This window comes from Polypterus senegalus, chromosome 8, assembly GCF_016835505.1.
Source record: "Polypterus senegalus isolate Bchr_013 chromosome 8, ASM1683550v1, whole genome shotgun sequence".
In the NCBI taxonomy this organism is placed as follows: domain Eukaryota; kingdom Metazoa; phylum Chordata; class Cladistia; order Polypteriformes; family Polypteridae; genus Polypterus; species Polypterus senegalus.
The window spans coordinates 156,932,082-156,958,667 of NC_053161.1; the positions used below are offsets into that span (position 1 = coordinate 156,932,082).

Genomic DNA, 26,586 nt, shown 5'->3' on the forward strand with positions numbered 1-26,586 from the left:
TCAAGTTTTTGAAATCTTGTGATGCCATATGTACTTGAAACGTATGAATACTGATTTGAGGCACTGAACACACGTTAGACACACGTTAAAAGAGGCTCTGCAAGTCTCAACACATTCAAAGGCATTGTGCTCTATATTTTTGAGAGTCTATCTGTAACCTTCTAGCTATATTTTGCAATTTTATTGACATTAGACACTTCAGCTAATATAGTTCAGTGACGGTCTGAAATGACAATTGAGGTAGTTGATGACAATTCAGTTTTGTTATTGTGGCTTGCTGTGATTTCCTTTAGTGTCAAAGATATATCATATATCAACTTTATATAAAAAGATTAGCTAAATCGTGCAATCTTTTCATGCAATGCTCAATTTTCTCCAAAACCATACGTTATATAGTATGCAGCTCTATATTTATTTTTTTTCGTCTTCATTAGGAGAATACAACAATGATACTCTTGTGTCAATGAAATCAGTTTAACGAGCATATGTCAAACAAAATGCATTGTCTACATCTACATTGTCTAAGAACAGCAGTAGTTCAGTTGTGTGGAGCTCATTAAGTTCTCCAATTTGGTGGCTCAATGGTATCAATGGCATTACAGTTGTCTCTCAGTAAAGACACCAGGGGTTCTCGTCATTGATCCTCCTCTTGTGAAAAGTTTTTTTTTTTTTTATTCCTCCATTTAACAAAAAAATCCACTGTACAGGGGGCACACACCCCTAATTATATTGGGCATTTTATGTAAAGTGTTTCACTGTAAAACGTAATAAAATTTGAGTGTTTGGAGGCTTGACATAAACTACAGTCCAGAAGGCTTAAATGTCTGTTTTCGTTTCTGATCGCTATACTGCACTTACTTCCCTATCGGGCAATTCCCTATAAACAGTTTCCGCCAATCAGCGCCTTCCAAACATGCAGCATGACAGTGTGTCGTTGTGCTCTAGAGTCATAAGTCTCGGTAATTAGTAACAAATATTTTTTCTGCTAATTAAAATGAATCATTTTTAAATAAAATTAATAATGACAAGGTGAACAACTCACAGCTGTTAGTAACGTGTGGCGAATTCATTTATCTCAATGGCACCCTAAAATTACCGGTATTTATTTAAATCCGCCTTCACTGTCCAGTATTTGTCCAAGGCCTGAAACATCATAACTAAAAAACGGGACGTGCTCGACGAGAACAGTTTTCAGATTTGGAGTCAGTAAAGGAACTTTGTTAAAGGATAGGTGAAAGAATCATAGTAGTGAAATGCTTGTTGACCAATGTGATAAAAAATTTGATTAAATCGAAGCGACATAAATATTCAATAAAGACTTTGTAGAGGCGCCCACAAAAACACTTGACTACAGGCAAGTTAATTACATTTGGCAATGATTTTATTTACACAAGTCTTCCATGTTAGTTTGCAATGTACCAATACGCCCACAATTTTCCTAAATTAAATTATTCGGGTGATGCCCTGAAGAAGTTTAGTATACTTTCTTCTCTTTCGCAAAGCAAATAAGTTTGGTTTTAATTTTCGAGAGATTTAAAACCCCAATTGCTTGCCCGTGTAAGAACTGTCAAGTTACTGCTTGAGATGATCTTACGCTTTTACGGCTGTTTTTATTTATGATGCTAATTTTATCATCTTCTTGGCATAATTAACCTCAGTATTTCATGCGTCTTGTTTGTTACAAACACGATTGGTGTCTGAGTGGCAATCGTTTTCTCCGCACGTGTTACTAACATTAAGAAGTCGAACGCCTTCATTCGTGCATATAAAGACTGAGCTGCACGTCATCCTTTATTGCGTTTTACTGCTTTTCCCCCTTTTTTTTGTTTCAAAATGTGGTGTAAAGGTAAGGGTCAGATAGCCGTGGTGTTGCTGCTCTTTTACCTCTGCGATGTTTTTGCTCAGCCCCGTTTCAAAGGACAGAAGCTTATCGCAAAGCAACACAAGCCGGGCGTTGTGCAATATGTTGAGCCGAGAGCTGGCGCTCCGCAGACCGTAACCGCTCAGTGCACCGACAGTGAGGTGATCGTCACCATCAGTCCGGACTTGCTGGGCATCCAGAAGCCGGTCCAGCCTTCTGATCTTTCCATGGGTGGATGTGGCGTCACCAGCCCGGCCGGTGCTCAGCCTTTTGTGATTGAAGCCCCTCTGCAAGGCTGCGGGAGCACCGTGGAGGTGAGTGGCTTCAGCACTCTCGCACTTGTCTTTAACTTGGCACTTAATTTCTCAAGGTGACCGTTACTAAAAACAGACCCCGGCCACCTGCTAGAAAAGCTTTCGGTATTTACTGTTAAGGCGGTCAAGTCACAATTAAGCAGGCACACGTTAATGAAATCTTTGTCCCAGTTGTGTCCGTTTTGTGAAGGATATATATATATATATATATATATATATATATATATATATATATATATATATATATATTGCACGTAGATGGTGTTGCACTGGAAAGAAATGAGATTTGGGCTGTTAAGTCTCCGTTACATGCCCAGACCCTGGTGTAGTGCCCACTTTGACCTTAATGTGGGCTCATGTGCCTGGTTAGAGTGCACACAGGTAGATTGAAATCTGATTTATGCAGCACAGTGATTGGTCTAGCAGCTACTTTTGAAATGTAGCCCTATAAGGTTAAAACCTGACACAAAATTAAAGAGCACATTAGGATTAATAGTCCTACTCCAAACCCTAAGCAGGGTACTTCGCTGGTCAGGTTGTGCTTTTCTTCGGGCGTTGCTGTGGGTTTTCAGCTGTGAAACTCAAGCTGCTAATGTCTAATCCAACTTGTTGCCTGTATGGAATCTTAAATGGCCTTATCAAAAGATCCTGAATTTTCAAATTGAGAAAGCAGATTTATACTTCTAATTCTCGATGCCTAATCTACAAGACTGCAAAAATGAAACCAAGGCAAGCAAATGGCATTTAGTTATTTGAAATGTAGATCTGGCCCCTAATGTATGTTCCTGTTTTTAAAAATTCTTGGGTGCCTGGTGTGCTCCAGTTTCTGATCTAAGATGACTCGGAGGGTCACCTACAATATCTTGCAGCTTGTAATTTTTCAGGTTATAAAGTGAGCTGTTTTGAGTAATTGGCTAGGTGATTAGGTCAAAATTCTGCAAAATTGCAATAGGATTTACAAATTAAAAAAAGCTTTAGTTCGATTGACTTTAGTCAAAGCTCTTTAACCAAGTTGTTGGCTCATCTCTTTAGATGCTGGGAGCTCTCATAGTGTACACCTTCACCCTTGACTACAATCCTTCTCCAATTGATGCTCTTCCCATTGTAAGAACAAATCCAGCTGTGGTGCAGATTGAATGCCAGTACAACAGGTGAGATGCCATTTAAGGCAAAAGTGGATTTGGTTCAATGTTTGGATTAGTATACTGTAGGCCAAGTGCCAAATACTGACATTGAGCCACAGGACAAGTCTTCAAATCAGGGCAGATTCTTGTAGTGTAACACAGCACACTTTTTTTTTTTTTTTTGTTTTTTTCTCCTCCAACCCAGGCTCCACAATGTCAGCAGCAATGCCTTAAACCCCACTTGGGTTCCTTACACCTCCACGATATCTGCTGAGGATATTCTGGGCTTCTCGCTTGTTATAATGAGCAGTAGGTGTACACATTTAAAAATCCAACTTTCCATTTGCACTGATGTGACCTGAACACCTTGTAACATTCCTGTCTGCAGGTGACTGGAGTGGGCCGAGTCCATCCAACACGTTCTTCCTAGGAGACCTCATTAACCTTCAAGCATCTGTGGACAGCACTAACCACGAGCCTCTCCGTGTCTTTGTGGACAGCTGTGTGGCCACTCCTGGGTCCAATGCATCTGCCCCAGCCTACACCTTCATTGGGAATAATGGGTGGGTGTGAGTAATAGTCTGACTAGATCTTGGTCTGGAAACACAATGCTATGGTCGCTCTTGTATATTGCAGGTGTTTCTTGGACAGCCAACTGACAGGCTCCAATTCCCAGTTCGTGTCCCCCAGAGTTGCCCAGTCTGTAATGCAGTTCCAGCTGGATGCCTTCAGGTTTTATGGTCTGACTACTAGTTCAGTAAGTCCTTTCCTGCCATCTCCTTTGGAGTTATCCCATTGAATCTCCCAGGTGTGACTATTTTCTTGCATGTCTGCTTTTTAGATCTTCATTACCTGCCATCTGAAGGTGACCTTGGTGTCTGCTAATGTTGATCCTTTGAATAAGGATTGTTCATACAACTCTGCACTGAGCCAGTAAGTGACTGACTGGGAGGATGAGGGTGCACCTGTTCAGATGAGGTAGAAACAGCATGTATTTAAATTGCACATTTTCGTACAAAAAAGTAGCTCAAAGTGCTTTACATAATGAGGAGAAATAAGACGCAATAAGGAATTAAGACATTAGTTTACATAGAGGTCTGTTGGCCAGGGAGGAAAAACTCCAGACAGCTGGAGGGGGAAAAAAATGAAATCTGCAGGGCTTCCAGGCCCCTCTGGGCGTTCTACCTACCATAAATGAAATGTCCTTGTATTTAGGGTTCTCACAGAAGGATTTTATGATGGTCATGCAGACTTCTGGCTTTTAATCTCACTGTTGGAACACAACGGTGCTTGGAGTAGCAGGTTGTGATTGGTGGCTGTGCTTTCAGGTGGAGCTCAGTGGATGGGGACAATGCTGTCTGTAGCTGCTGTGACACAAGCTGTGCCAGCCCCCCTCCCTTCAGGAGGGGCTCTGGTGCCCCTAAACACAGACCCAGGAGAGCAAGTAAGTGACCTCGCCAGCAGACTTCTGTAGTGTCCAGCCTGGGATATACCAGCTGTAATTCTTTTTCAGATGAAGTGAGTGCACCAGCTGGATGGAAGGAGACCATTTCTGTGGGCCCCCTTTTTCTGAAGCAGGTCTCTCCTTTGTCTTCTGCATCACAGTCCCTGTCTGGTCTGCAAGAAGCTTCTCCAGGTAACTTGCTTAAACAGCCAAGATACTATGCCTGATTAAAGAGCAGTCCTTAACATGGCTTGTAAGAGTTGTTCAAATATCTAAATCACCTCACTCCTAATGCCTTTTCTCCTTGCAGGCTCCCAATTTCAAGATTCCGTCCTTGGTACTGTTGTAGGTGTCCTGGCTGTCTCGTGTGTGGCTGTACTATTCTTGGCCTACAGAAAAGCAAAGGCCATTGAAAATACTAAACAATAAATTTTTAATGCTCATGTTGTCTAAAGTGTTTTTTTGGTTATACAAACGCTGATTAACATAATCCTGATCTTGCTGACAGATCACCTAGACAGATGGTACCACATGCATGGTCCGTAGATCATGCTTTCTACGCTACTTCAAATTGCTTGAAGGTCAAACTGAATACTAAGCAAACTTAAAGTGGCATCTCAACAAATGAAATCTCAAGCTTGTGCATGGTCTTTTAGCAAAGAATTCATTGGTACTGTTAGACTCTCTACTGGTACAATTTTCACAGGGGGGAATGGCACAGTCCATACAAACTCAGTCTCCTTGATTTTTGACTTGTCAATTTCATTGTCATTTTAAGAAAACATGCCTGCTATAGACAGTTCAATAAGTGCTCTGTTTGGATATCCAGAATATAATCTCAATGAAGTGGGACTTGTGAGTAGTAATATGTGATTGAGAAATTCTAATGCTTAACACTAGAATTACCAGAGCCTATGAAAACTCACAAATCCATCCCACCTTAAATCGCTTCTTAAAATTGTTCACAGCTCTCCACCAGCGTCTTTTGTCATCTAAATGTGCTGATAAAATCAGGCTGCACGCAGCCGGCTATTCCATTCCTCCCCACCGACTTAGAACATGTGTGTTCCAAACAACAATCTATTTCCACTCTAAAACTCCACTTCACTCCCAGATAATCAATCCAGGCATGAGCTGGGAGAAGTTTGTGCACTTTCTAAGTCGGTGGGGGGATGGAATAGCCGGCTGCTTGCAGCCTGATTTTTATCAGCACATTTAGATGACAAAAGACGCTGGTGGAGATGTAAGAACGGTTTTAAGAAGCGATTTAAGGTGGGACGGATTTACGAGTTTTTTCGTAGGCTCTGGTAATTCTAGTGTTAAATACAGGAGCAAGTAAAAACTATAACTGCCTGAAACAGACTGTAAACAGGCATCTCAATAAATTGGGAGGCCTGTGTGTGCATTTCCATATTGATTTAAAAACTAAGCCACCTGTTGTACCAAATTGTATCTCAAACGGCACATAACAGTAAATTGTTTCATTTACTTAGCAGCGCGGCCTTGTAGTCTAACAATGAAGGTTCAGATGTTGCAGCAGGTAGTCGGTTTTACTGTTTGCTTAACATTTCATTTTCAGGACAGGGCGATGGACAGAAATGGCAAAACATTTCAGAATTTAAGAAATACGTTTGCTCTCCAGAAAAGTGAAGCCAAAATCAAGGAAAATGTTTTTCTTGGTCCTGAAATCTGTGAACTGATGCTTGACGAGGAGTTCAAAAGGAAACTGAAACCAACTGAATGAGCAGCATGGGAAGCATTCGTGCAGGTTGTCCAGAATTCACAGTGCAGAGAATAACGCTGAGCTTGTGGAGAACCTGCTGAAAATATATTAGTTCATGAGATCCAGAAAGTCACTGAAGGTGCATACATTCTTGTCTTGACTATTCCACCAAAATCTGGGCGATGTCAGTGATGAGTACGGGGAATGATTTCATCAAGATATAAAGGTGATGGAAAACCAATATTAGGGAGAATTAACTCCGAGCATGATGGGTGGCTACTATTGGCTTTTGCAAAGAGAGACGGATGTGCAGTGCAAGCGCCTCAGACATTTTTGAGAAGGCTGACCTCACTTTTATATTGAGGAAAAATGACATAAACATGTTTTGATGTGTCTCTGGTGTCGTCTTCTGGTTTGTTTTAAGATTAAACACATCAAAACAATTTTGGTGGGACACAGTTCAAACTCCAGATATTGTGTTGATATTTTATATTGATATTGAAAAGTGTCAAAACATCAAGTAGGTGTATCTCAAAAACGTGACGTGTTAGCTTAACTCTGATTTCATATATGAAGTCAGTGTAAAACACTTAAGAAAGAGCTGTTCTGAAGATCCCGGTAGCAAACAAAAAATGTTTTATTTGTAGACCAGTGATATGGATTAAGGTTTTAATTCATTTTTAAATTGTTTGGTGTTATGCAGACATAATGTCTAACGGTCTGTTGTGGTAAAATAAAATCATCTCCAATATCAGCCTTACAAAGTGCAGACAGGACAATCATCCTCTTATTTACATTGAGTTCATGTCTTATTGTTTAAGCATTAAAGGTCATAAAGCAAATCGCCCTGTAAAAAAGATAGTGGAAGGCAACTGGGGGCACCTCAAATAAAGCAGGTGCAGATTTGGGTGGATTGGTTTAAACAATGCAGAGACAGTAGTAAATATTGTTTTTGTAGCTGTGCCTGTGACTTCTCCGAAGTTGATCTCAGATTACATCAAAAAATTGTTTTTTTTTTCTATTTATGTAATAGTGAATCAATAGTTTTGTGGTGTAAAAGTGTCCAGGAACGGCACTTTAACCTTTCAGGTTTTTTTTTATATAATAATACCTGTTCAACATTCTCTCTGCACCGATAAGCTCAAATACAAAGCAAGAATATCTCAACATTGGCCAAGGTAACCTACCTCAAGTTCAGTATCTTATTACGAGCTATAAAGCCAGTCGACTCATGAGACATCCCTGCCAGGATTCACTTAAAAACAATTTCAGAATAATATGTCTGTAATGATAAGTCTAATGCTGTAGTCAGATGGTCTGGGAGGACAGAAAAAAATAATAAGAACTCCAGGAGTTGTGATGTAAGGGAAAAACACAAAATCTGCAGGGGCTCAAAGGCCAGATGAATGACGAGCTGACTGCACATTCTACTTAACATCAATATGCGTTAAAAGTTCCTGTTGTTTTTATAAGCTTCATCTTGGAAGAGTAAATAAGTATATCCTTCAGTGAATTTCAGCAAGTTTCACTCTCTCTGTCCATTGAAATCACACTTCGGCGCATTGTTCAAAATTAGTGCACAATCCAGCAGCAACATGTTCATTTGACTTCAATGAGCCTAATGGCCGAGTACTGTACTGCACTCATAGGTCAACTTGAATGTTATGTATTGTGTCAGCTTCATTCTGTAACTTACAAATTGCCTTTATGTTTTAATTCTCCCTATATATATGTAGCGGATTGATTTCCAAAGAAACAGGCAAATTGTTGCAGTGCTACAGCAGTGAAAAAATGTTAAATAATTATTTTCTTTGTGAAAAATAAACACACTGAAACAAAAAAAGTGCTGTTAATGTCATGTGTCAGGGAGCTCTGTCTTCAATTTCTTCTCTGATTGAAAGACACCATCCTTATCGGATTGTCAATTTATACATAACCCTCAGATTGAAGGAGTATGGTGTGGATCACTGAAAGGGGAGTGGGGCTAGGCCTCCAGTCCAGGGGACCTCCCAGCCCCATTGTAAAAGTAGGAGAGATCACCCCATCCTGAATTGGAACGTATCAAACCTTCTGAATGGTCCCCACTCTCATATGCATGATTCTCTCTCTCTGTAATAAGAATATAAGTTTAATCTCACTGTGCTCTGTACAAAAAATATTTTATAAATCCATTCACATGTACAGGCCAGGCAAAAGTTAGCACACAGGGGCTCTCAGCATTTTGAAGTGCTGGGCCAAGCATAGGACAAGATAGACAAAGACAGCTGGAGGAATGTATAGTCAGCCTAAAGACAGGTGTATACTATTTTGTCCTCTATTAACAGTCAGCACAAAATCTTCTTTCCTTGTTTGGAAATGGACTATTTGCTGACGTGGGGGCCTGCACGTGGAGGAACCAGTATAAAAAACTTGGACAGCAGCGAAATACTTTGAAACCAATGGACGAATGGGTGATAATGTTATCCATCCTGAAAATCCTTTCAGCGCAGCAACAAAAATGACAAACTATACACAAAGTGTTGTCATGGCTTCCTCGTCTGTAATGCTGCGTAAATCGTCATTAAAGAAAGGTAAGTTATTTTCTCTTATGTGACTTTTACCGCCGTATCACTATGGGAGGGATATCGCCTTTTTTACATACAGTGGTGTGAAAAACTATTTGCCCCCTTCCTGATTTCTTATTCTTTTGCATGTTTGTCACACAAAATGTTTCTGATCATCAAACACATTTAACCATTAGTCAAATATAACACAAGTAAACACAAAATGCAGTTTTTAAATGATGGTTTTATTATTTAGGGAGAAAAAAAATCCAAACCTACATGGCCCTGTGTGAAAAAGTAATTGCCCCCTTGTTAAAAAATAACCTAACTGGTGTATGACACCTGAGTTCAATTTCCGTAGCCACCCTCAGGCCTGATTACTGCCACACCTGTTTCAATCAAGAAATCACTTAAATAGGAGCTGCCTGACACAGAGAAGTAGACCAAAAGCACCTCAAAAGCTAGACATCATGCCAAGATCCAAAGAAATTCAGGAACAAATGAGAACAGAAGTAATTGAGATCTATCAGTCTGGTAAAGGTTATAAAGCCATTTCTAAAGCTTTGGGACTCCAGCGAACCACAGTGAGAGCCATTATCCACAAATGGCAAAAACATGGAACAGTGGTGAACCTTCCCAGGAGTGGCCAGCCGACCCAAATTACCCCAAGAGCGCAGACGACGACTCATCTGAGAGGTCACAAAAGACCCCAGGGACAACGTCTAAAGAACTGCAGGCCTCACTTGCCTCAATTAAGGTCAGTGTTCACGACTCCACCATAAGAAAGAGACTGGGCAAAAACGGCCTGCGTGGCAGATTTCCAAGACGCAAACCACTGTTAAGCAAAAAGAACATTAAGGCTCGTCTCAATTTTGCTAAGAAACATCTCAATGATTGTCAAGACTTTTGGGAAAATACCTTGTGGACTGATGAGACAAAAGTTGAACTTTTTGGAGGGCAAATGTCCCGTTACATCTGGCGTAAAAGGAACACAGCATTTCAGAAAAAGAACATCGTAACAACAGTAAAATATGGTGGTGGTAGTGTGATTGTCTGGGGTTATTTTGCTGCTTCAGGACCTGGAAGGCTTGCTGTGATAGATGGAATCATGAATTCTACTGTCTACCAAAAAATCCTGAAGGAGAATGTCCGGCCATCTGTTCGTCAACTCAAGCTGAAGCGATCTTGGGTGCTGCAACAAGACAATGACCCAAAACACACCAGCAAATCCACCTCTGAATGGCTGAAGAAAAACAAAATGAAGACTTTGGAGTGGCCTAGTCAAAGTCCTGACCTGAATCCAATTGAGATGCTATGGCATGACCTTAAAAAGGCGGTTCATGCTAGAAAACCCTCAAATAAAGCTGAATTACAACAATTCTGCAAAGATGAGTGGGCCAAAATTCCTCCAGAGCACTGTAAAAGACTCATTGCAAGTTATCGCAAACGCTTGATTGCAGTTATTGCTGCTAAGGGTGGCCCAACCAGTTATTAGGTTCGGGGGAAATTACTTTTTCACACAGGGCCATGTAGGTTTGGATTTTTTTTTCTCCCTAAATAATAAAAACCATCATTTAAAAACTGTATTTTGTGTTTACTTGTGTTATATTTGACTAATGGTTAAATGTGTTTGATGATCAGAAACATTTTGTGTGACAAACATGCAAAAGAATAAGAAATCAGGAAGGGGGCAAATAGTTTTTCACACCACTGTATTTGCACAACGGTGTCAGCGCATGTCAATATCCTTTAAAAATTGGTTTATCCTTTTGATTGTTTCAATTCTGTGTGAATACCTATATTTCCTGAGTGAAGGAAGGCAGCCACATGAGTGTATGGAAGTCCGTGATCTTTTGGCAATCAGGTTACCTGATGCTGCCCTTTATTTGGTTGCTTTCAGATTTTTCCAGGTAAACAGCTCTGTGCTCTCCAAATGTGTCCACATTCATTGGCAGAGAGTTAGTATTGTTTAAGTTTTGTTTTTTTTTTTTTTAATCTAATGTGATCGGACAATCATTATTACACTATCATCAATACATAGTTCACACCCGCCTTTAACATTACATAACTAGAGATAAGCGAGTGTGACTTTAGGGAGATAGCAACTTCAAGCAGAACTTCAGAAATCAAAGAAGTTTGGCTTATTTTGTTAAAAAAAATACTCCTTCATAAACTGTTCACTTGAAGAAAAAAAAAAATATAAAGGACCTTGGATAGGACTGACCTGATGTAAAAATTCAACAGCAGGTAAGTGATTGAGGACAAACTTACACATGGACATTTTCCATGTAAGCTAACTACGAATACAGAAAGGGTAGATATTTGTGTGTGTGTGTATGTTATTTGCACAGAGATCAGCTCCTGAGAGTTTAAAATTCCTAAGTTTTTAATGGTGCTTTTAGGGTTACTTTATGTAAGCATTCATTTTTCCAAACCATGCATTAAAAAGGTTGAGAAAGTTCTGGAGGCTAAACCTGTAGCAACAGTTGCTTCGATAACAAAGGGCCTTCTTTATACTATAAAGTGCTATAAAATGCTTAGTTAAACATTCAAAATATCCAAAAGGAGTAATTGCAGAAGTAATTCAATGCTGTGCTATGTTATTTATTTCAGCTGTGTAAGCCCATGTTGTAAAAAGCCAGGACTTCTAGAAGCCATGGATTCTGGCACTTCAATCGCATTGGATGTTCATTAGCCTCTAAACGAGGTTTTCCTTTTTCACCGGTTTAGTTTTGCTGACCTGCTCCCCTCCGTTGGCGATCAGCAGCTAAGCATGTTTCTCTGTTCTTGGAGATTGTTTTACCAATGTGCTCGCCTCACTTTGGTGACAGAGTCACTTTCTTTGAACTGTGTCTGTCCCACCCAGGAGTGTGAGGCTACAGCGTAGAAAGACAAACATCCACATGTAGATGCTTATATAAGAAAATACAAACTAAATATTAATACAAGGAAAATAATATGCATCCTATGCAACAATAGACTTGGATTTCTGTCATTCATGTGGTTTGTTATTTCTGTCAGCATTTCAAAAGCAGTCTTTGATGCTCTTGTTCCATGCTGCATTGTGCGGTTGCCTTTTTTTATGTTCATACCGAGCACAAAAAGATCTACTCTGGTTACTATATTGTTTTTTGTATCATGTTGTTGCTAAATTATGTGAATTTCCCCTTGGGATTAATAATTTAAAAAATATGAACAAACTTGTTTGCCTTAGCAAGTAGTTAAATGTTAAGGAAAAATGACACTGGTTTTGAGCAATGTTAGACATGTCCAAAATGTTTAGTCATAATTTTGACAATAATGGAACTTCTGGAACCAAGAAATATTTCCAGCATCATGATACTGACATTTATAGCAGATCTGATGTAGTAACTGTACTTTCATACATTTCATAGTGTACTGTAGTCCTAAACACCATCTTACCCAATTACAAAACATGCAGAGTCTGTTTTGTTTATACATCATGGATTTTATTCTGTCAGTGTGCTTTAGTAATAGGCCTGCTGGCTGTTAACCCTTAAACCGACAGAACCAGCTTTAGTCAGTTGCCAATGCAATTTGCCAACATGATTTGGCAAAGTGTATTTGTTGAATGCAACAGGCTAAAGTCTGTTTCCAGTGCAATTTAGAACCATGCCGAGCATATTCAGCAATATGTGTTAATTGAATGATGTGACTTGCTACAGTAGTGTCTCAGTGCAATTTGCCAGCACGCAGGGGCAGAGTATATTCGGCCACATACATTCATTGTATGCTGTAGCTGGCTATAGTTGCTTTAGAGCAATTTGCCAACATGTCGGAGCTGATTCTTGATAAATTTCAGTCAGGTTTTAGAACAAATCACAGCACAGAAACTGCACTCGTTAAAGTAGTAAATGACTTGCGGGTAAATGCAGACAGAGGCCATTTATCTGTTCTCATCATCTTAGATCTGAGTGCTGCATTTGACACCATTGATCACAACATTCTTAGAAATCGCCTTGGTCAATGGGTGGGCCTCTCTGGCAGGGTCTTAAATTGGTTTGAATCCTACCTGACAGGGAGAAAATATTTTGTTAGTTGTGGGAATTACTACTCGAAGACACATGATATCCGATATGGTGTTCCACAAGCCTCTATCCTGGGTCCACTGCTCTTCTCAATCTACATGCTTCCGTTAGGTCAGATTATCTCAGGGCACAACGTGAGTTACCACAGCTATGCTGATGACACACAGCTGTACTTATCAATAGCTCCTGATGACCCTGATTCTATTGATTCACTAACACAATGTCTGACTAGTATCTCAGAATGGATGAATAGTAACTTTCTCAAGTTAAATAAAGAGAAAACTGAAATTTTAGTGATCAGCAATAATGGATACAATGAGGCTATTAGAAATAAACTGGATACATTAGGATTAAAAGTCAAGACGGAGGCAAAAAGCTTAGGGGTGATTGTTGACTGTAATCTGAATTTTAAATCACATATCACAGATTAGGACAGCATTTTTTCACTTAAGAAACATAAGTAAAGTTAGACCTCTTATATCACTGAAAGATGCTGAGAAATTAGTTCACGCGTTTGTTTTCAGTCGACTAGATTACTGTAACGCACTCCTCTCTGGACTACCCAAAAAAGATATAAATCGTTTGCAACTAGTGCAGAATGCAGCTGCTAGAATCCTAACTAGGAAAAGAAAATCTGAACACATCACACCAGTCTTAGCGTCACTACACTGGTTACCTGTGTCATTCAGAATTGACTTTAAAATTCTGCTTATGGTTTATAAAGCCTTAAATAATCTTGCCCCATCTTATATATCGGAATGTCTGACACCTTATATTCCAAATCGTAACCTCAGATCCTCAAATGAGTGTCTCCTTAGAATTCCAAGAACAAAACTTAAAAAGAAGTGGTGAGGCGGCCTTCTGCTGTTATGCACCTAAAATCTGGACTAGCCTGCCAATAAGGAATTCGCCAGGCTGATACAGTAGAGCACTTTAAAACACTGCTGAAAACACATTAACATGGCCTTTTTATAACTTCATTTTAATCTTAATTTAACTTAATCCTGGTACTCTATGTTCAATTCATCATAATAACTATTCATGGTGGCTCTAAAATCGGTACTGACCCCTACTCTCTTTTCTGTTTCCGGTTTCTTTGTGGTGGTGGCCTGCGCCACCTCCACCTACTCAAAGCTTCATGATGCTCCAACAATGGATGGATTAAAAGGAAGAAGTCTACGTGACCATCATCATCATCAAGCCCTTCCGTGAGAATCCTAAATCCAAAGAGGACTGTTTCATTTATGTTAGGTAGAATGCCCAGAGGGGACTGGGCGGTATCATGGTCTGGAATCCCTACAGATTTTATTTTTTCTCCAGCCGTCTGGAGTTTGTTTTTTCTGTCCCCCTGGCCATTGACTCTTATTTGATGTTAATGTTGATTTATTTTGTTTTATAATTGTGTCTTTCATTTTTCTATTCTTTAAATATGTAAAGCACTTTGAGCTACTGTTTATATGAAAATGTGCTATATAAATAAATGTTGTTGTATCAGTCAGTCCCACACATTTGTTATGCTGCAGTGGTCATGAGCTGGCTACTCAATTGTCCCTGGGATTCAGCTGCTACACTAGCCTACAAGCATCAGCACTTACCTGTGTGTGCGCACACGCACTGGTGTACAGGCAGGTCAAGCACAGTTGGCTTGGCAATTTACTGAATATCAATCATGTCAGTTGCATCTTGTACATACAATTGGAGTAATTGTGATGCTCTTTGCATGGAAAATTTCCATTAATTTTACATTTTGTGACATTTACTTACACATGCAAAAAAAAAAGTCTAAGGTCATAAAAGTTGAACCAAGCAAGAAAACCCATTCACTTGACAGTGTTCACGGTTGCCTATTATTGGCATCTATAGTTTGGGTGCCATCATGACATTTTTTTGCATCATTGTAAGGCCATACATTTGGTTCTTATACTTTCCAAGGATAGATTAACAGATGGGTCTTTGAATTTGTGTATGCATCTTCACATTACAGCAGCTTTTAAATGCAAGATCTTCCTCCTGATTTGACACATTTGTGGAGACTGAAGATAAGCCCCTCATATTGCTTAGAATATGACTGTATGCCCCTTTCTAGTAAAAAGAGTTTGGTTGCAACGACGTTTGCTTAGTATTCAGTTAGACCTTCAAACTATAAGCTAGATTCCACATCTCAAATCTTTATGCTTAGGCCACCCATAATCTAATGACAATTAATGTGGTCACATCTGTCTAGAAAATATTTCAGCAAAATCAGATTATGCTGTTAATCAGGTGCTTATATCCCCCACCCCACCCCCTAAACAATACTATAAACAAAGTTGCAAGTTAAAATTTTTATTGCTTAGTATTAACAATGCCCTTTGCTTTTCTGTAGGCAAAGAATAGTACAGCCATACACGACAGAGCCAGGACACCTACAACAGCACCAAGGATGGAATAGTGGAATTGGGAGCCTGCAAGGAGAAAAGGCATTATGAGCAAGGTGGTTTAATCTGGCATAACCAGAGTTGACCAAAAATCTAAAGAGCAGTCCTTAGCATGGCTTGTATTTAGGTTGTTGAAACAAGTTACCTGGAGAAGCTTCATTTTGTAGGCCAGACAGGGACTGTGATGAAGACAAAGTAGAGACCTGCTCCAGAAAAACAGGGCCAATAGTAATGGTCTCCTTCCAGCCAGCTGGTGCACTTGCTTCACCTGAAAAAAAAAAAAATTTACAGCATGTGTACCCCCAGGCTGGACATGGGGAAGTCTGCTGTTGAGGTCACTTACTTGCTCTTCTGGGTCTGTGTTTAGGGGCTCCAGAGCCCCTCCTGAAGGGAGGGGGGTTGGCACAGCTTGTGTCACAGCAGCTACAGACAGCATTGTTCCCATCCACTGAGCTCCACCTGAAAGCACAGCCACCAATCACAACCTGCTACCTCATCTGAGCAGGTGCACCCTCATCCTCCCAGTCACTCACTGGCTCAGTGCAGAGTTGTATGAACAATCCTTATTCAAAGGATCAATATCAGCAGATGCCAAGGTCACCTTCAGATGGCAGGTAATAAAGATCTGAAAGTAGACATGCAGAAGACTAGTCACACCTGGGAGCTTCAATGGGGTTCCACCAAAGGAGATGGGAGAAAAGGACTCACTGAACTAGTAGTCAGGCCATAAAACCTGAAGGCATCCAGCTGGAACTGCATTACAGACTGGTCAACTCTGGAGTGCACGAACTGGGAATTGGAGCCTGTCAGTTTGCCATCTAAGAAACACCTGCAATACACAAGATGGACCATAGCATTGTGTTTCCACACCAAGATCTAGTCAGACTATTACTCACACCCACCCATTATTCCCAATGAAGGTGTAGGCTGGGGCAGATGCATTGGACCCAGGAGTGGCCACACAGCTGTCCACAAAGACACGGAGAGGCACATGGTTAGAGTTGTCCACAGATGCTTGAAGGTTAATGAGGTCTCCTAGGAAGAAGGTGTTGGATGGACTCGGCCCACTCCAGTCACCTGCAGACAGGAATGTTACAAGGTGTTCAGATCACATTAGTGCAAATGGAAATTAGGATTCAAGTGTACACCTACTGCTCATTATAACAAGCGAGAAGCCCAGAATATCCTCAGCAGATATCGTGGAGGTGTAGGGAACCCAAGTGGGGTTTAAAGCATTGCTGCTTACATTGTGTAGCCTGAGGGGAGAAAAAAATAAAATAAACCACAACACATTTGCAATCTGTCCTATTGATCCAAGTTCCAAAGCCAGACCCGAGTACTCTAGGCCATTTGAATCAATGAAGATACAGCCAGCAATTGGGAGGTTTAACATAGCACAAATGTCACTTAACACCTGCATTATAGGTACAATCATACCTGTTATATTGGCATTCAATCTGCACCACAGCTGGATTGGTTCTTACAATAGGAAGACCGTCAATTGGAGAAGGATTGTAGTCAAGGGTGAAGGTGTAGGTTATTACAGCTCCCAGCATCTAAAGAGAAGATGCCAACTACTTTAAAGTCACCTAAATGGCTTTAAAGATTCATTTTTAGTTCAATATTGAACTATGTTATTCCATGGAATTTTGGGCCTCTCACTACCATGTCAACTACTCCTTTAAATCAAAACAGCTCACTTTCAATTTATAACCTGATATTACAAGTTGTAAGATTGTAGGTAGCCCTCTGGTGTGCTTCCGTTTCAGATGGGAAAGTGGCTCAGGTTGGGACACCCAAGAAGGTTTTCTAACAGGTTCAAAAATTCAGGGGCAGGTCTCATTCTTGGAGATCAAATTTGGTTTCTTGAAATGTAGATATTCTGAATTTAATTTGGCCTCTCTTTAGAATCTACAAGACTGCAAACTAATTTGAGAACTGTTATTGTGGATAGGATTATTACCACTGTGACAAAGGCTAATCAACTTATTACCTGTATGGAATTGCATTAACTTTATTTTAGAACTGGAAAGTACAGCTATGCAACGGCTGAAGCCTTAAAAGTACCAACCAACTATCCAAGTACCCCTTTAAGGTTTGATCAGGACTAATCTTTTCACTCCAAACCTGTTGCCCTCTTTAAACATGGGTGACGTTTCCCTTAGTGTAGCGGCTGTGCTTTTGAAAGCAAAGGCTAATCGCCGTGTTGCGCAAGTCCGGGTTTAATCCAACTCCTCCGCGGTCCCATAGGCCCACATCAAAAGGTCACAGGTGTGCACTACATCCGGGTCTGAACACGTAATGGAGCCTTAACTGTCCAAATCTCATTTCTTCCCCGTACAATAAATTCTTTACGCATAACCGACACTTGGATCAAGATTTCATTAATCTGTGCCTAATCAATTGCGACTTGTCCGCCAAATACTAACAAAACAGATCCGGGCCACCAACTACACATTTTTTTTTTTTTTTTTAAACTAATGATCTTAAGAAACTGTAGTTATTAGTAATAGTTCTATAGCAGTGAAGCCACTCACCTCCACGGTGCTCCCACAGCCCTGCAGAGGGGCTTCAATCACAAAGGGCTGAGCACCGGCCGGGCTGGTGACGCCACATCCACCCATGGAAAGATCAGAAGGCTGCACCGGCTTTTGGATGCCCAGCAAGTCCGGACTGATGGTGACGATCACCTCACTGTCGGTGCACTGAGCGGTTACGGTCTGCGGAGCGCCAACTCTCGGCTCAACATAATGCATGACCGCGGGCTTCTGCTGCTTTGCAATAAGCTTCCGTCCTTTGAAACGGGGCTGAGCAAAAACATCGCAGAGAAAAACGAGCAGCAACACTACGGCTATCTGACCCTTACACCACATAATATATTATATTAATTTATATATTAAATTTATTATAATATTTTATATATATAATATTATTATTATTTATTTATTATTTTTTTTTTTTTAAATAACAAAGGGAAAAATCAGCAAGGCACAGTAAAAATCGACGCGCAGCGCAGACTTTATATACACAAATGATGGAAGTCATCTGCTTAATGTTAATAACACGTGCGGAGAAAAAGATCGCTAATCAGACACCAATCGCGTTTGAAATAAACAAGGCACTTGAAACACTGAGGTTAATTGGATAAGAAGATAATAAAATTAGAATCACAAATCAAGACAGCCGCCAAAGATTAAGATCGACCCAGGCAGTCACTTGAAAATTCTTATGTAGAACACGGGGCAAGCAATTGTGGTTTTAAATCTCTCGTTAATTAAAACCAAACCTATTCACTTTGCGAAAGAAAAGAAAGTATACTAAACTTTGAATTATTCGAGTGATGTTATGAAGAAGTTCAATTTGGAAGATTTGTGGGCTTATTGGTACATTGCAAACTAACATGGCAGACTTGTGTAAATAAAATCATTGCCACATGCAATTAAGTTGAACAAGTGTTTTTGTGGTACAAGGCGCCCCTACAAAGTATTTATTGAATTTTTATGTCGCTTCGATTTAATCTAATTTTGATCACACTGGTCAACAAGCATTTCACTACTGGGATTCTTTCAGGGCCGTTTGAAGGAATTTGGGGGCCCCAAGCAAAATGGACATCGAGGCCCCCCGCACGCACGCACGCATGCAAAGGAACCACAGCATAGCCATACTGTACATATTTCTGCTAGCCTACCTGCTGAAAAATTGCACCATTTGTACAAGACAAGTAGAGCTATTTTATGTGTGTAATTTATCACTTACCACTGTCTTGTTTTTTCTTATCCTCCTCTTCCTTTCTCTTCTTTCTTTTTTGGCTTCCTGAAGCATAATTCCGCTTCATGACTGCCGAGGAAGTTTTGTATTTTGCCGGCAGCAGAGATCGCGTGGTTGGCTGGCTGCTGTCAGCGAGGGGGGCCCCCTTGAGGGGGATCCCGATAACAGTGTCATTGCACTTTACTGCATTCACTATCAATGGGGCGCTCACACAGTTTGTCGCTGCATTTTATTCTTAATCAGTCGTTGTCTTGGGGCCCCAGGCCAGCTCGGGGCCCCAAGCAATTGCTTGGTTTGCCTGCCTTGTCGCGACGGGCCTGGATTCTTTTACATGTACTTTAACAAAGTTCCTTTACTGACTCCAAATCTGAAAACTGTTTTCGTCTCACATTCCGTTTTTATAGTTATGATGTTCCAGGTCTTGGACAACTAGGGTGACTGGGACAGTAAAGGAGGATTTAGGTAAAAAACAGTAATTCCACTAGGGATGCCTTTGAGATAAACAAATTTGCCCCCACATTACTAACAGATGTGAGTTGTTCACCTTGTCATTACTAATCTAATTTTATTTAAAAATTAATTTTTATTTAGCCAAAAAAATATTTGTTACTGTTTACCAAGTCTTGACTCTAGAGCATAATGACACACGTCAGACGTGTATAGTCGATTTTACTGTTTCCTTAACATAACATCGCATTTCAGGACATTTCATTCGTTAGTTTCGCCATTACTTTGAAAATGTTGTCAAGGCGATGGACAGAAACGTCGATGCGTCCGCATTTAAGAAATAAGTCTGGTCTCGAGAAAAGTGAAGCCAAAATGAAGGAAGGAGTTTTTGTTGGTGCTGAAATCCGTGAACTGATGCTTGTCGAGGAGTTCAAAAGGAAACTGAAGCCAACTGAATGAGCAGCATGGGAAGTATTCGTGCAGGTTGTCCAGAATTCACAGTGCAGAGAATAACGCTGAGCTTGTGGAGAACCTGATGAAAATATATTAACTCGTGGGAGCCAGAACGTCACTGGATTCATACATTCTTACCTCGACTTTATTCCTTCAAATGTGGGCAATAAGCACCGGCAAAGATTTCAGCAAGATATAAAGGAGATGGAAAACCGAAATCAGGGAGAATTCCCTCCGAGCATGGTGGGTATACTGTTGACTGTTATAAAGAGAGACGGATGTGCAGTACAAGCGTAAAAGCACGCTGACCTCACTCTTATATTGAAGTAAAGTGACATATCCATGTTTTAACATGTCTCTCGTATTCTCTTCTGGTTTGTTTTAAAAATAAACATATCAAAACAATTTTGGTGGGAAATTCCAGATATTGTGTTGATATATTATATTGATATTCAAAAGTGTCAAAACATCAATGAGGTGTATTTGAAAAACCTGACATGCTAGCTTAACTCCGAGTTTATATTCAGAGTCCTTCCACGTGCAAAAGTTCGCTGATGACACTGCTATTGTGGGCTGCATCAGGAGTGGACAGTAGGAGGAGTATAGGAAGCTAATCAATGACTTTGTTAAATGGTGCGTCTCAAACCACTTACACCTGAACACCAGCAAGACCAAGGAACTGGTAGTGGATTTTAGGCAGCCCAGGCCCCTCATGGACCCCGTGATCATCAGAGGTGACCGTGTGCAGAGGGTACAGACCTATAAATACCTGGGAGTGCAGCTGGATGATAAATTGGACTGGACTGCCAATACTGATGCTCTGTGTAAAAAGGTTCAGAGCCGACTATACTTCCTTAGAAGGTTGGTGTCCTTCAACATCTGCAATAAGATGCTGCAGATGTTCTACCAGACGGTTGTGGCGAGTTCCCTCTTCTACGCGGTGGTGTGCTGGGAAGGCAGCATAAAGATGAAGGATGCCTCACACCTGGACAAACTTGTTAGGAAGGCAGGCTCTATTGTAGGAGTAAAGTTGGACAGTTTAACATCTGTGGCAGAGCGACGGGCGCTAAGCAAACTCCTGCCAATCATGGAGAATCCACTGCATCCACTGAACAGTGTCATCTCCAGGCAGGGGAGTAGCTTCAGTGGCAGACTGCTGTCACCGTCCTGCTCCACTGACAGACTAAGGAGATCGTTCCTCCCCCACACTATGCAACTCTTCAATTCCACCCAGGGGAGTAAACGCTAACATTATTCAAAGTTATTGTCTGTTTTTACCTACATTTTTATTACTCTTTAATTTTAAATTGTTTGTGTATCAGTATACTGCTGATGGATTATGTGAATTTCCCCTTGGGATTAATAAAGTATCTATCTATCTATCTATCTATCTATCTATCTATCTATCTATCTATCTATCTATCTATCTATCTATCTATCTATCTATCTATCTATCTATCTATCAAAAGTCAGTGTGAAAAATTTAATAAGGAGCTGGTCTGAAGTTCCCGGTCGCAATCAAAGTGTATATTTTTTGTAGACCAGTGTTATGGATTAAGATTTTCCATCAAATTTGTTTCTTCTGAAAAGTTTGGTGTTCTGTAGACAAAATCTCTAAGGATCTGTTGTGATAAAATCAAATCAACTCCAATGTCAGCCTTGCAAAGTGGAGACAGGACAATCATTCTTCCATTTGAGTTCATGTCTTATTGTTTAAATACAGTGGGTACAGAAAGTATTTAGACCCCCTTCAATTTTTCACTCTTTGTTATATTGCAGCCATTTGCTAAAATCATTTAAATTAATTTTTTCCCTCATTAATGTACACACAGCACCCCATATTGACAGACAAAAAAAAGAATTTTTGAAATTGTTGCAGATTTATTGAAGAAAAACTGAAATATCACATGGTCCTAAGTATCCAGACCCTTTGCTCAGTATTTAGTAGAAGCACCCTTTTGAGCCAATACAGCCATGAGTCTTCTTGGGAAAGATGCAAGACGTTTTTCACACCTGGATTTGGGGATCGTCTGCCATTCCTCCTTGCAGATCCTCTCCAGTTCTGTCAGGTTGGATGGTAAACGTTGGTGGACAGCCATTTTTAGGTCTCTCCAGAGATGCTCAATTAGGTTTAAGTCAGGGCTCTGGCTGGGCCATTCAAGAACAGTCACAGAGTTGTTGTTAAGCCACTCCTTCGTTATTTTAGCCATGTGCTTAGGGTCATTGTCTTGTTGGAAGGTAAACCTTCGGCCCAGTCGGAGGTCCTTAGCACTCTGGAGAAGGTTTTTGTCCAGGATATCCTTGTACTTGGCCGCATTTCATCTTTCCCTCGATTGCAACCAGTCACCCTGTCCCTGCAGCTGAAAAACACCCCCACAGCATGATGCTGCCACCGCCATGCTTCACTGTGGGGACTGTATTGGACAAGTGATGAGCAGTGCCTGGTTGTCTCCACACATACCGCTTAGAATTGAGGCCAAAAAGTTCTATCTTGGTCTCATCAGACCAGAGAATCTTATTTCTCACCATCTCAGAGTCCTTCAGGTGTCTTTTAGCAAACTCCATGCGGGCTGTCATGTGTCTTACCTCTCCTCAGTGTGTGGAGACAACCAGACCGAAGCCAGGGATCAGGAGGTCTCCAGACCCATGTGGATGGAAGTAGGAGGAAAGGGCAGCTGCAGAGAGAACGTCTCACTTGTAGGGCCCGTATGGGAGAAGCAGGTGAGACGCTAACGCTAACAGGAAAGAAGCACCGAGCTTGTCATTTGTTTTTAAAAAAAACTGCTTCCTATAGAACGTTTTAACCTCGTTTTAAAGGATTGTTTTTTCTATTGTTTTTACCTCCATGTTTTCTTTTATGGATTATTTATTTAATGAAGAATTTTGAAAGCACTGCACTTTATTTGAACACTTTTTGTTGACTGTTTTAATAAAAGCACTTTTGCACATTTGAACCATCCCATTGCTGTGTTGTTGCCTCCACTGTCTAGCTCATCTCGGTGACATTATTGACGGTGTTGGGTTCTAGGGCTCCCAAACAGCGATGGGAGCATGGACTTGAACCCGCATCGTCACAATGAGTTCAAAAGTAGCTGTGCCTGTGACTGCTCCATGGTTATGTCATAATCCGGAAGTTGATCTCAGATTACATTAAAATAAATGGTGTGTGTTTTTTTTTTCGTTCTCTTCAATTTAAGTAAAAGTGAATCCATAGTTTTGTGGTGTAAAATTATCCAGGAAAGGCAAACTTTAACCTCTCAGGTTCTTTTTATATTGGTGCATAATACGTATTCAACATTCACTGGGCACAGATAATGTCAAATACAAAGCAAGAATATCTCAACATTGGCCAAGGTAAACTACCTCAAGTTTAATATCTTATCAGGCACTGGAAAGCCACTCGACTCATGAGATGCCCTTGCCAGGATTCACTTAAAAACCATTTCAGAATAATACATCTCTGATGATGTAGTCAGATGGCCTGGGAGGACAAAAAAAAACAAAAACTCCAGGAGTTGTGATGTAAGGGAAAAACACAAAATCTGCAGGGGGCTGAAAGGCCAGATGAATGCCGAGCCGACTGCATATTCTACTTAATATCAATGTGCCTAAGAAGTTCCTGTTGTTTTTATAAGCTTCATCCTGAAAGAGCAAATAAATATATCCTTTGGTGAATTTCAGCAGGGTTCACTCTCTCACTTCAGCGCATTGTTCAGCAGTAGTGCAATCCTGCAGTGGAGCGTCCATGTTTATTTGACTTTAATGAGCCCAATGGCCAAGTGCTGTGCTCTGCATGCCTGAACTACTCATAAGCCAACTTATTTGTGTTGTATTGTGTCAGCTTCAATCTGTAATTTTCAAATTGCCTTTATGTTTTAATTTTCCCTATCCTGTATATATATAGTTGATTTATCTCCATACAAATATGCTAATTGTTGCAGAGCTATAGCAGTGAAAACCCCATTAAATAACAATTTTGTTTGTGAAAAATAAAAGCACTGAAGCAATTCAATTGTCGTTCACGTTGACAATAATGGTATTGAGAGAGCTTCTTTTTCTTCTGTGATTGAAAGACACCATCCTTGTCAGATTGTCCTTTTATGCATAAACCCCAACCAGAAATAATATGTTGTAGATCACTTTTTGGGTGGCTGCGCTAGGCCTCCAGCCCAGGGGACCTCTCAGTCCCCTTGTAAATATAGGAGACATTGTTAGAGACATCACCCCATCCTGCCTTGGAATGTATCGATGGGCTTACTGGAACAGGAAGAAGAAAGACATATAAGGATACAGCATGAAGCCGAAAGAGAAAATGACTCCATCACCAAAGTGAAACCGGTGAGGAAAGTCAAATGAGAGAGAAGCTTGCCTAGCTGCTGATAGACTAGGAGGGCGAACACATCCACAAAAAGAAACCTCAGACTCTGCATTTCAAATGTTTTTCTGACAATTTCAAAAGTCTCTAGGAGCCCTGGCTTTTTACAGCATGGAATTACACAGCTAATATATATATATATATATATATATATATATATATATATATATATATATATATATATATATATATATATATATATATATATATATATATATATATATATATATATATATATATATATATATATGATCGAGGACAAACACACAGACTTTTTCCAACTGTTGTTATGACAAATGGTAAGCTAACTATGAATACAGAAAGGGAAAATCTTTATGTGTGTGTGTTATTATTTGCTAGGAGATCAGTTCCTGAGAGTTTAAAATTGCTGAGTTTTTAATGCTGCTTTTAAGGTTATTTTATGTAAGTGTTCACTTCTCCAAACCATGCATTAAAAAGTTGAGAAAACGCTGTGGTGGCTAAACTTGCAGCAACAGTTAACTTGATAACAAAGGGCCTTCTTTTACTAAGCATTTTATAGCACTTACAAGTATAAGCATTCAAAATATCCACAGAAGCAACTCAATGCTGTGCTAAGTAATGCTATTTATTTCATAAAATAGAAACTAAATATTAATTAATACAAACAAGCAAACCTTTTTGCATTCTACCTGACAATAGACTTGGGATGTTGTGATTCAGAAGGTTTATTATTCCTGCTAGTATGTCAAAGTCAGTCTTTGATGCTCTTGTTCCATGTTGTATTGTGCAGTTGCCTTTTTTTCTTGTTCCTATTGAGCACAAAAAGAGATCTACTCCGGCATTTGAAAATGTGAACAAACTTGTGTGCCTTAGCAACTGGTTGAACGTTAAGAAGGAAAATTAATGATTACACTGGCCTTGAGCAATGTTACAGACATGTCCAAAATATTTTGTTTAGTTTGAAATCAATTTGAAAATAAGTGGAATTTCTGAAATCCTCTGAGAATTATGTCCAGTATCACAATACTGACGTTATTATATTTATATAAACAATATGGCATTGTGCTTTGAGGTTTTTCCACTTGATTTCCAGACTTTTATTAACCTTCCACTGAACTGCCACATCCAAACCTTCAAGAGAGAAGACTGCAAGTAGAGTTAATGTCACTGATCAAGACCTACCCACAGCCCTGAGACATCATGGGCTTCATTCATTTACCACTATGGTCACTGAGAAAAATGACCCTAACCCTACCCATGTACCAATTATGAGCCAAAAGGCGAGGATTATATGAAACATATCCTCACACCCTTAATAATGACATCCTTTGAGAGAAGACTTTTACATAATGTTGCCATTTGAGAAGGAAAAACTGACGCAAAACTTCTCATTTACTTCCTTTAAAGTAAACAGAATGGCAGTTTCTGGCACCCAACATACAAACTGTGTGAAGTGAGCAGGATACACAATCTTAATGAACAGTCACCATACAAGGTCAATCAGTTGTGACTGCCTTTAACACTCAGTCCACTAAAGAGTTCACTTTAGAGATAAGCCGACATGTTTAGATCAGTGGGTCCCATAACTTTATCCTGGACACCCAGGATTTTGCTCCAGTGTTCTTATTTTAAATTGGACTCCTAGCCTAAAGTAGCCACATGTTATTTTCCCTCCCAGTTTGTGGTGGGTGTAGGTATGTTTAGACTTTACCTAATTACAGGTTTTTTCTACAGTATATTGGTATTACTTACTTTGAAGGTAACCACATATTAAAGGAGGTCTCGCTATCCATGTTTTATCTTAACGTCTGTTAGTATTTATTTAGATCTAAAACCTCCCACATTGCATGGATCAGTGGCAGCTAATGAGGACACAACTTGTGCATGTTCTGCAATGAAGACATATGTGGTTTGTACTTTACATCACAATATCAAAATTTCAGAAAAAATGACATTTCATTGTTTTTAATAGAATCTTATTTATTAGCTCACCATGGATGTTAAATTTTTCGAAATTATTTTGTGTTTTGTTGCTGAATCTGTTCTCTTAGGGAGAAAAACAATTGAATTTCTGGTATGAATACAA

The 26,586-nt window shown here is 39.9% G+C and overlaps 2 protein-coding genes across 2 annotated transcripts; one reads left to right on the plus strand and one right to left on the minus strand.

Moving 5' to 3' along the window:
* The first annotated feature begins 1,783 nt into the window (after positions 1-1,783).
* Positions 1,784-5,186, plus strand: LOC120533208 (zona pellucida sperm-binding protein 3-like). Its single transcript, XM_039759977.1, has 9 exons — positions 1,784-2,175; positions 3,208-3,326; positions 3,505-3,608; positions 3,688-3,862; positions 3,936-4,056; positions 4,141-4,232; positions 4,628-4,743; positions 4,813-4,935; positions 5,054-5,186. Exons 1-9 carry the CDS (start codon positions 1,834-1,836, stop codon positions 5,170-5,172), a joined length of 1,311 nt encoding a protein of 436 aa, XP_039615911.1. The 5' UTR covers positions 1,784-1,833; the 3' UTR covers positions 5,173-5,186.
* A 10,181-nt stretch (positions 5,187-15,367) lies between these two features.
* On the minus strand, positions 15,368-18,384 carry LOC120533213 (zona pellucida sperm-binding protein 3-like). The gene is made up of 9 exons (XM_039759987.1): positions 18,013-18,384; positions 16,913-17,031; positions 16,628-16,731; positions 16,378-16,552; positions 16,184-16,304; positions 16,009-16,100; positions 15,819-15,934; positions 15,621-15,743; positions 15,368-15,502 (listed from the first exon to the last, which is right to left on the minus strand). The coding sequence occupies exons 1-9, from the start codon at positions 18,346-18,348 to the stop codon at positions 15,384-15,386; spliced, it is 1,305 nt and encodes a 434-aa protein (XP_039615921.1). The 5' UTR covers positions 18,349-18,384; the 3' UTR covers positions 15,368-15,383.
* Positions 18,385-26,586: the final 8,202 nt, after the last annotated feature.

Excerpts from the sequence above, each read along its gene's own strand:
- LOC120533208 (XM_039759977.1), top strand. The coding sequence starts at position 1,834 with ATGTGGTGTAAAGGTAAGGGTCAGATAGCCGTGGTGTTGCTGCTCTTT. Across the intron at positions 3,327-3,504 it reads ATTGAATGCCAGTACAACAG|GCTCCACAATGTCAGCAGCA; the intron begins GTGAGATGCCAT and ends CCTCCAACCCAG. Across the intron at positions 4,057-4,140 it reads ATGGTCTGACTACTAGTTCA|ATCTTCATTACCTGCCATCT; the intron begins GTAAGTCCTTTC and ends TCTGCTTTTTAG.
- LOC120533213 (XM_039759987.1), bottom strand. The coding sequence starts at position 18,348 with ATGTGGTGTAAGGGTCAGATAGCCGTAGTGTTGCTGCTCGTTTTTCTC. Across the intron at positions 16,305-16,377 it reads ACCTTCATTGGGAATAATGG|GTGTTTCTTAGATGGCAAAC; the intron begins GTGGGTGTGAGT and ends TGTGTATTGCAG. Across the intron at positions 15,744-15,818 it reads ACACAGACCCAGAAGAGCAA|GTGAAGCAAGTGCACCAGCT; the intron begins GTAAGTGACCTC and ends TTTTTTTTTCAG.